This window comes from Chiloscyllium plagiosum, chromosome 1 (assembly GCF_004010195.1).
Source record: "Chiloscyllium plagiosum isolate BGI_BamShark_2017 chromosome 1, ASM401019v2, whole genome shotgun sequence".
Taxonomy (NCBI): domain Eukaryota; kingdom Metazoa; phylum Chordata; class Chondrichthyes; order Orectolobiformes; family Hemiscylliidae; genus Chiloscyllium; species Chiloscyllium plagiosum.
The window spans coordinates 123884600-123895341 of NC_057710.1; the positions used below are offsets into that span (position 1 = coordinate 123884600).

At 40.3% G+C, this 10742-nt stretch overlaps 1 protein-coding gene across 1 annotated transcript in view; it reads right to left on the reverse strand.

The window, feature by feature from the left end:
* The window catches only part of tmem175 (transmembrane protein 175), a 43337-nt gene extending 33933 nt beyond the window's left edge, over window positions 1-9404 (reverse strand). Inside the window, exons 1-4 of the mRNA XM_043696141.1 lie at window positions 9051-9404; window positions 4534-4572; window positions 3519-3616; window positions 3201-3252 (exon numbers count right to left, since the gene is read on the reverse strand). Of these exons, the coding sequence (XP_043552076.1) occupies window positions 3201-3252; window positions 3519-3616; window positions 4534-4572; window positions 9051-9200 (339 nt within the window). The 5' untranslated portion in view covers window positions 9201-9404. The remainder of the gene's footprint in view (window positions 1-3200; window positions 3253-3518; window positions 3617-4533; window positions 4573-9050) is intronic.
* Window positions 9405-10742: the final 1338 nt, after the last annotated feature.

Here is a 10742-nt window from a genome sequence, read left to right on the forward strand (position 1 = left end):
GTGACAGAGGTAGTGCTGATGGAATTTCTCTAGCATTCATTTAGATATCACTGATACACAAAGCAGGTCACACTGTAGGTCAGTGGTGTGGTAACAACACCTGCACCATAGAATAGGACTTCTGTTGACTTGCAGAGGTCTCCATCATCAAATGCTCACTGCTGTAGTTCATAGAAGGCTGAATTTGTGCAGCTCACCATAATTTGGTTCTCCTTCTGGATGGTGGCTGTTTGAGAATGGTGACTGCTAAGGTAGAACGGTTCAACATATTTTAAAGTCTCTCCTTCTACACATACAGAGCATAGACTATGTGATCAACCAGGTCAATGTTGATATGAGCTTTGTTTCAGCAAAAGTCAATGACATCAGTTTCTTGTTTGACAAATAAAGTGATCCAGAGTGATATCCAAATCCCATGCAGAGTGGATAACAAACACTGCAACTATCTGCAAACTAGGTCATACATATCTATGACTGTCAGTTTAGTTTTAGCACAGAGGTGACCAATGATTTTCCATCTGTTAAAACTGACACTGGATGACAGCTGATTTTTGAGGAGTGAATAGCTATTGTAAAATAGTGGCAACAAGTTACGAAGGCTATCCTTACTTGACCTTTGTCTGGATTTTGAGGATATCTATTCCAGGTCTCCCACTTAAGACAGAAGAAACATTACCAGAGTAAAAGTTAAAAGCCTGTATTTATGTAGTATATTTGAAAAACCTTAGGACATCCCAAAAATGTTTTATAGCCAAATCAGTAATCTTGAAGTATAATGTATAGCATCTTACTACACTGTCAAAAATGAAGAACTCATTTTTAGCATGTCAAGGGCCCACAATGAAATTATAATTGACACATAATCCGTTCATTAACCAGGGGAGGCAAGACAGGATCTCAGTTTAATGTTTCAATAAAAAGATGCCATATATGTCAAAGCAGCACTTTCATAATTCTGCACTGTAGTGACAGCCTAAAATATGTATGTTTTTGGAGTAGATCTTTCTGACTGAGGGACCACTATGCAACCACTGATCAATGCAAAATGGATAATAACTTACACACAATATAAATTATAGACTATGAAAAATATTTCATGATTTTGATAAATTCCATAAGTCTTAGTGCTCCTCAATTTTGCACTTGTACTCAAACAATACTAGTGCTGTTTTCTAACTGATGTGAACAGACCGTACAAATTATTAATTTTTCGATATCAGAACAGATAATGATCCAGAAATTCTGCTTAATACACACACCCTGAAGACAATACAAGAATGCAAATCTTCCCCCATTTTTAAAACAAAGTTCAACATTTTACTTTGTAAGTTTTTCTCAACAATTTTTTTCTTCATTAAAATGCACTGACATCTCTAGGAGAAAGTGAGGACTGCATATGCTGGAGATCAGAGTCGAAGAATGTGGTGCTGGGAAAGCACAGCCGGTCATGCAGCATTCGAGGAACAGGAGAGTCAACATTTCAGGCATTAGCCCTTCATCAGACATGAGGACTCTTCTGCACTGAAATCTCAGTGGATACTGCTTCCATTATCTGATTTAAATAACATGAAACTAAGTAGCAGCAAATAACTAATATAAGCAACAGTGCAGTCGAGCATGATCCAATTTCTGCAGATATTGATTTTTATCTTGATAATCCTGGGACTAATTGTAGTGCTGAAGAGTGTGGGACTGAAAAAGCACAGTGGATCAGGCAGCATCCAAGGAGAGTTGACATTTTGAGCATAAGCTCTTCATCAGGAATGACGGGGTGGCACAAGGGGGCTGAGAGATAAATGGAAGGGGGGATGGGGATGGGGCTGGGCGGTGGAATATAGCTGGAAGTGCGATAGGTAGATGAAGCTGGGGGATGAAGGTGTTGGGTCAGAGAGGAGGGTGGAATGGATAGGTGGGAAGGGAGATGGACAGGTGGGACAGTTCAAGAAGGCAGTGGCAAATTGGAAGGGTGGATCTGGGATAGGGTGGGGAGAGGAGAAATAAGGAAACTGGCGAATCCACACTGATGTGTGTTGGAGGGTTCCAAGGCGGAAGATGAGGCGTTCTTCCACCAAGCGTCAGGTGGCTAGAGTTTGGCAGTGGAGGAGGCCCAGGTCTTGCATGCCCTGGGCAAAGTGGGAGGGGGAGATGAAGTATTTAGCCACAGGGCGGTGGGGTTCCTTAGTGTGAGTGTCCCAGAGATGTTCTCTGAAATGTTCTGCAAATTGGCGTCCTGTCTCTCCGATGTAGAGGAGACCAGATAGAGAGCAATGGACATAGTAGATGACATGTGCAGAAGTACAGGTAAATCTGTGTGGAATGTAGAAGGATCCTTTGGGGCCTTGGACGGAGGTGAGGGGAGAGGTGTGGGCGCAGGTTTTGTACTTCTTGCAGTGGCAGGGGAAGGTGCCGGGAGTGGAGGGTGGCTTGGTGGAGGCGTGGACCTAACAAGAGGTATATTCCCCTCCCCACCTCTATCTGCGTTCGACTCTCCTTCTCCTCAGATGCTGCCCAAACGGCTGTGCTTTTCCAGCACCACACACTTCAACTCTGATCTCCAGCATGTGAAGTCCTCACTTTCTACTAACTGTAGTGCCTCAACATTATTCTTCAATAGAAGTCAATCAACTCATTACGGACATACCTGGAGTCACTTTTAATCATCAGAGATTGGGGAAAAACTAGTGTTAATACACAACATCTTTAATAAAGTGCAATACAAATGATAAAAAAAACAATAATAGCATCAGGAACAATTTCAATGTGGAATTTACAAAGGTAGCATCTAACCAACGACTTGATATTTAGATTAGATTACTTACAGTGTGGAAACAGGCCCTTCGGCCCAATAAATCCATACCGACCCGCCGAATTGCAACCCACCTAGACCCATTCCCCTACATTTACTCCTTCACCTAACACTACGGGCAATTTAGCATGGCCAATTCACCTAACCTGCACTTTGTTTTTGGACTGTGGAAGGAAACCGAAGCACCCGGAGGAAACCCACGCAGACAAGGGGAGAATGTGCAAACTCCACACAGTCAGTCACCCGAGGCGAGAATTGAACCCGGGTCTCTTGCACTGTGAGGTAGCAGTGCTAACCACTGTGCTGCCCATATTATGGATATATTTGCCCAAGAGAGAACAACACCTGTTTCTTGTTCAGTTAGTTTGAAAATCTGAATAAATTGGATACTCACCAAGTTCAGAAGGGCAAGAACATCATCTATTCGCTCAATCACTTGGAACAATCTAAATGAAGATATTTAAAAATTTCAGTTCTCTTCAAAATTTCTGTTCAAGTAACACATTTCAAAAATGGAAACATTTCTTTTTTTTTTAGTTTCTAAGTGGGAATTCATGGTTCCATCATATTTATGTCAACAATAACAAAACTCGCAGATGAAACAAAGTATTAATGCAAAGTCCCTCCACATAACTTTCAAAAATAAGAGACCTCGCATCCATCTGATTTGTTTGAAATGAAAGTGTACCACATTTGCAAAAATAGTATTTACCTGATATGTGAAGCCCAAGCTACAGTCACTATTAAAAATGTCATAATGTAAACAGCTATCTTGGTTGTAAGAAGCTGCTGCAGACTTTCTTCCAGCTCCTAGTTCAGAAAATATAATGATGTTATCTGGCAGTAGATATAATCAAAAATGTACATAACCACTCTATGGTGTATCTGTATGGCAGCTGCTAAATGCACTTCCATGAGTTGTTAATATTTAAATTAGGAGTATAATTACAGTGGGATTAACTTCATTTTCAGTATAAATTGCAAGAGTTATCAACTTATTAAAAACAAATGCATTAATTGTCTTTTTTTTTCCTATCTCTCATTTTCAAACCACTGCAGCAAGTTTTACTCTTCATTTATCATCATATCATGGCTTTCGGACAGAAACAAAAATACAAAAACATTTAGCAGCCAATATATTAACATTTGATCTGCTGACATTGTGGCTTTGTGGCAAATACAATAAACAATAGGTGCACAGGGAAGACCCAGAAAAAGCAATGTGAAAAGCATTTAATTGATTTTTAATGGTATTAGTTGCGCAAAGCTATGGGAAAAGTTCTTTCTCTACTTTGAATAGTACCATGTTATCTTTTATATCTATATAAGAGGGCAGAAAGTGCCTCAGTTTGAAGTCTTATCCAAAACACAGCACCTCAGAGTGTGCACTGCTTGCTCAGTACTGCACAGTGGCATCAACTTGAATTATATGCTTAAATCTTGAAATGGGCCTTGAACTCATGGCCTTCTGACTCAAACAAAGGGTACTACTTATGAAACTCAGGCTGATGTTATAGTTTTCTTTCTCCCCACCCTATTATTAGAAATGGGGAGAAACTCCAGTATTCCATTATTGGCTATTGCATGGTTTCGATTATTATTCCAACAGAAATGCAGATTTTTTACACAGAAAAATATATTTCCCCTATTCTTGCACATTTACATTAAATTACATGTACTAATAATGTTATTTAGAATATATATTTAAGCTTTCAGAGGTACAATACCTGATCAGCCCTTATTTTTGTATGAGAAACAGGCAATATCTGGAAGCAAAAACAATACAGTTGATTTAGTCGTGTATTACTGCTTTGATCCAAGATTCTAAAATCTTATATTAAAAACTTCAATTTGTTGTTATTTACTGGGCAGAAAACTTATAACTACCACCACTAACAAGGAAGTTTAATTCACTAAAAATGGAGTTGCTTTATCGGTACACAAGGTAAAAACAATGACTGCAGATGCTGGAAACCAGATTCTGGATTAGTGGTGCTGGAACAGCACAGCAGTTCAGGCAGCATCCAAGGAGCTTCCTGATGAATTGGTTTTGCCCGAAACGTCGATTTCAAAGCTCTTTGGATGTTATCGGTACACAACACAGCCTTTCATTAAAATATGGATATTTACTGCAAGGTGATCCTATCTTCTACTCATGCCACAGTGAAATTACTGAGCTGAAGTGCCAAAATGACAAATTTTGAGAGGAGAGCACAAGTTAGATTTTTTACAGTACCATCGAGCTCAAAAGCCTTTTGCACCATAATTTGCTGGAAGTGCAAATGGATAATAGAAAGGAAGATCAATAGGGTATCTGAAAAAAACATGAGCCTTAAGGACTGAGAAAGAAAAAAGGAAGAATGGAGAAGCAGACGACTTAGCCAGAACAGGGACTAAAATAGGTAAGAACAAAGGGAATGCTGACAAGAAAACAAAACTTGGCAAATAAAAATCAAGTTCTGACACACGCTTGGAGTAGGTGGAGCTTAATTTGGGCCTTTTGGCTCAGTGGTAGGACACAAGCACTATGGCATAGGAACCCTAATTTGCCAGGTTTTTAATATATATATATATTTTTCATTATAAGGAAACATAAAAATGCTGCCAGATTTTGTCTCTCCAACAATTTTTTATATCCAGGAATGGGACTGAACCTGCTACATTGTTCCCTTGCTATTCCTGGGAATTAATGTCGTACCTTAAAAAGGTATTCCTGCTCTTAATTATTATATTAAATTTAATCTATGAAATGCAGTGGGCAATTAATGTGAAACTCCTAAACGTATCCATTCTCCCTCATTTTCAAGCCAGGAACTAGGTAGAATTGATTTGATGAACAGCATGCTGTAAATATACTCCAAAACATGTCATAATTTAGAAATATAAAGATATATATCATAATATATTTGTCTCTTTCTAGACTGGATGCATTAACAATTCAGAGTAGAACATTAAACAGAATCAAAGCCTAGAAGAAATCTAATTAGCATTTCTTCATAAAGTGGATTAGAAAATCTAGTCATATGATTGCAAAATCAACTACTCTAGGGTTAAAATCTCTCATGCTTGCAGCAAAAAGATCAAAGTAAACTACATTGTCCTATATGGCAATGTGGTTAATATGTGGTTGCAACTGCACCCATCATGAGGACATGGGCGTATTCCACAAATCATTTGACTTGAGTCTTTTAGATAAGGCATGAACAATTTGTCATCAGTGGGTGAGTTGTTCATCAGGTTTCACCCTGTTGTAGCCATGGTCCAATTCAGTGGCTGGTGAATGGTGACCACCAGAATGTTGATGGTGAATTTAGAAATGATAACATGTTGAGGATCAAGTTGGCAGTTTGTTCCCTTGTTTCGTGGTGGTCGTTACTTAAGTACCCACACAATGCAAATGTTACATAGGTCTTGCTGTAGGCTAGAATGGCCTGCTTTATTATCAAGGTAGGCAAGTACTGTAGTATCATCAAGCAAGCATCTTTGTTGTCAGTATATGATTGAGAAACAATCGTTAATGAAGTAGAAAATGGTGATGGTTAGGCAGAGAATGCTCCTCTGAGGAATTCCTCAAAAATGACTTAGCTCCAATGACTACAATCATCTTTTTTTTTCAGCTGGTATGATGATAGCTGTGTAAATTTTCATCCACTCAACAGATTTGCTCGGTCTCTTTGGTGCTATACTGATCAAATGTGGCCTTGGTATCAAGGGCAGGGAGAAAGTGAGGATTGCAGATGCTGGAGATCAGAGTCAAAAAGTGTGGCACTGGAAAAGCACAGCAGGTCATGCAGCATTTGAGGAGGAACATTCCTGATGAAGGGCTTATGTCGAAACATCGACCTTCCTGCTCCTCAGATGCTGCCTGACCTGTTGTGCTTTTTAACGCCATACTTTTTGACTTTGATATCAAGGGCAACTAATCTAATTTATTCTGATACTTAGCACTTCCATTCATGCTGGAATTGTGAAGTGCTTATATGATTCAACGTAGGTTTAAGTACTCAGATTATTGATAAATATTGCTCATGGCAAATTGGTGAGTCATTTACTAGTGATTAGGAGTAAGCTGTCCAATGGTATTTGGCAAGGTCAGTTTATCCTGTATCCTGGTCGTGTACATTCTCTCCTCCATAAACTCAGTCATCCAAAAACCTGCTGGCCCTGTCTTAATTCACATAACAATGCTGTTCTCACCAATCTCTTGGTGAGAACAACAAAGGAGGGCCAATGACTTGATTTTAAAATTCGCATCTTATCAAATCATTACTCCTCCAATTATCCTGCCCTCTTCTCTAAAATCACCCCAGTCCCATAATCTTCTGACATCCATGTTCCGATAATTTTAGCCGCTTGATCATCCCTAATTTTAATTGCTCCAACAATGGCGGTTGTGGCATCGATTTCATAGACCATTGGGTCTGAAATATCTTCTTCATCTGTTACTTTATGTTTCTCCTTTCAAGTGCTCCTCTGAGGAGGTTTTTAAGCAGCGAATCTTGTGTATCCTTATGTGGTTCGAAATCATACTTGGCCTTATAATGCCACTGAAGTGCTTTGGGGCATTTAATTCACCTATATTTATATAGCACCTTTAACGTAGTGCTATCATCATGATGTACTGGAGCAACTTTGTACACTCTCAAATAGATGCTGCTGTTATATTTGTACTTGGCAAGAGAAGCTTTAGTGCAGATCTTTAGCACTACAGCTCAAAAGTATCCATTGCACTCCTCTACTTCTTGATGTGACATGCAGTGATCCAAATTAGCTTGCAACTGAAATCTAAAACAGTGGAGACCTCCAGAGAAGGACAAGATCATGATCATGTTCTCACCTTTTAGCTGGTAGAATATTTCAATAGGATCTCTTAAACTTGGTGACTAACTCAGCTGTTTCCCAAAGTCTATCCAAATCTGTCTACAAGGTATAAATAATTCAGGAGTGTAATGGAAATTCTCAACTGTCCTGGACCTGTGCAGCTCACTGCAAAGCTGGATACCATGCAGGTCAAAGCAGTCTATTTGATCAACATTCCAATAAATATGTTCAACATTTAATTCCTTCAACATTAGCACAGTGGCAGTACTATGCACTACATAGGAAGTGCCCTGCAGAAACTCAACAAGACTTGTTCCAAAATCACAGTTCTGCTGCCTGGAAGGATGAGAGCAGCAGATGCAAGTTCCCTTGAAGCCATACACCATGCTGATTTCGATTTTATTGCCAATCCTTCACTGTTATTGGGTGAAAATACTAGAATTACCTTCCCAACTAATGTTCAATGGGATGGTAAGGACAATAAGAAATGAACAAATGTTGAGCTAGCCAGTTAGCTAACACGAATCCAATGAAAGCTTTAAAACAAAATCAGCATTTTTTATGATTTTACTGTCATTTAGTAATCTAATGATGTAATCCTGAGTTCATAAGATTTGTATGATTTTCCTTTGTAAATCCATTGTTTATGCTTCAGCCATGTTACTGCCTGTTAATAAAGCATCTCACATTAACATTTCTTCAAACTCTGTATCCAGTCAAGTAGTTTTAAAAAATGCTTTCTTACACTACTTGAAAGAATAAGGTCAAAAAAAAAAATCACACAACACCAGGTTAATAGTCCAACAGGTTTATTTGGAAGAACTAGCTTTCAGAGCACTGCTCCTTTGTCAGGTAGCAGTGGAGCAGGATCATAAGACAAAATTTATAGCAAAAGAAACAACATGTTGAACAAACCTAGACTGCTGTTCAATATATCATTTCAGTTGCATGACACTGTGATCCTTTGCTACAAATTCTGTGTCTTATGACCCTGCTCCATGGAGCAGCACTCCAAAAGCTAGTGCCTGTGATTACAAATAAACCTGTTGGAATATAATCTGGCGTTGTGATTTTTAACTTCGTCCACCACAGGCACCTCCACATCATGAAAGAATAAGGCTATACCAAGGGTCGGTTGTGGCAGCATAGCTAGAGTTTATGAATCGCAACAAAATATGTTCGTCATGGTTTATTGCTGAGGCTGTAAAAAAGAAATGCAGCGGCCTACGTTCCGCATTTTTGTTGCTCACGTCGCTCCGAAAGCTTGTGATTTCGAATGAAACCCATTGGACTATAACCTGCTGTCGTGCGATGCTGCCAAGTGATTGCGGATTACCCGGAAGTTTGGCTGTGAAGGTAATGTCTGCGACAGAAACGTATTTTAAACAGCGCGCCACAGCCGCTCCCTCGCTGCCCTTCTTACCATGACTGTGGCGACGATGGAGATGACGGCATCGCTGTAAGCCAGCAGCCGGTGTGATGACTGCTCAGTGCCGCGGCGGCTGAAGCACAGGGACTCGGCCGGGAGCGGCTCACTCGCCTCTTCCTCGATCACCTCTCCGCGTTCCACCATCTTGTCAGTACCAACGGCCCAAGCCGTCAGCTCGCGCACTCCGCCCTCCCACCGCGAGCACAAACGGCTTTCGGCGCCGCGCGTTCCCTCACCAGTCCCTTTCTCCCCTCCGTCGCGGGCATGATCTGCGCGCTCCCCTGCCTTCTCCGTCGCGGGCACGAGCGGCTGTTGGATTCGGGAACGCGGCAGTTGGCCCTGCGCGCTCTCGCCGCTGGTGGGTGATATGCTTGCACATTTCTACATTTTAGGGTGATAGATTGTGGGGAGCAGCCAAACAGCAATTGGGTCATGTCGACAGAACTGTTTTAATCATGATTCGGAGATGCTGGTGTTGGACCGGGGTGTACAAAGTTAAAAATCACACACCACCCGGTTATAGTCCAACAGGTTTAATTGGAAGCACACCAGCTTTCGGAGCGACGCTCCTCCATCAGGTGCTTGTGGAGAGCTCGATCGTAACACAGAATTTATAGCAAAAATTTGCAGTGTGATGTAACTGAAATTATACATTGAAAAATACATTGTCTGTTGAGACTTTCATTTGTTCGAACACCATGATAGTTTCACTTCTTTTATGTGTACATCACAAAACCTTTTTTTAAGAAGTTGCACTCTCAGGTTAGCTGTAACAATTGGTGTTAGCTAGACAATATGTTGAAGGTGTTAGCTCTGTGTTCTCATGTAGTTTTTGAGCAAAGTACACTGTAACTCTGCAAGTACAAATTCACTCCACAAAATATGTGTGCGCATGTGGGTCTTTGTGTCTGTCTGGGTGGGGGTTGTGAGTGTGAGGGAGAGTGTATATGTGTGTGTAGTGAGTGTAGAGTGGTCTAAGTCTCTGAGAGGATGTGTGTGGGAGTGTGTGTCTGTAACACACACACATGCATCCTCTCAGAGACTTAGACCACTCTACACTCATGCACACACATGTACCCCCTCACAGACTTAAGACACTCTACACACACATACACACTCTCTTCTCACACTCACAACCCCCAACCCAGACAGACACAAAGACCCACCATGCGCACACATTTTGTGGGGTGAATTTGTACTTTCAGAGTTACAGTGTACTTTGCTCAAAAACTGCATGAATTCATGTAAAACTCTGTTATCTCACTTTTTAGATTAGAATTAATCTAAACATTGTGGCATAGACAGAGAACACAGGGGCTAACACCTTCAACATATTGTATAGCTAACACCAATTGTTACAGCTAACCTGAGAATGCAACTTTTTAAAGAAAGGTTTTGTGATTTACACATGAAAGAAGTGAAACTATCATGGTATTTGAACAGATGAAAGTCTCAACAGACAATGTATTTTTCAATGTATAATTTCAGTTACGTCACACTGTAAATTTTTGCTATAAATTATGTGCCTTACAATTGTGTCCTCCACAACCACCTGATAAAGGAGCGGTGCTGAAAAAGCTAGTGTGCTTCCAATTAAACCTGTTGGACTATAACCTGGTGTTGTGTGATTTTCACCTATTTTAACTGATACAATAGTGGTTTCTAAAACCTTCACTAACATTGGTA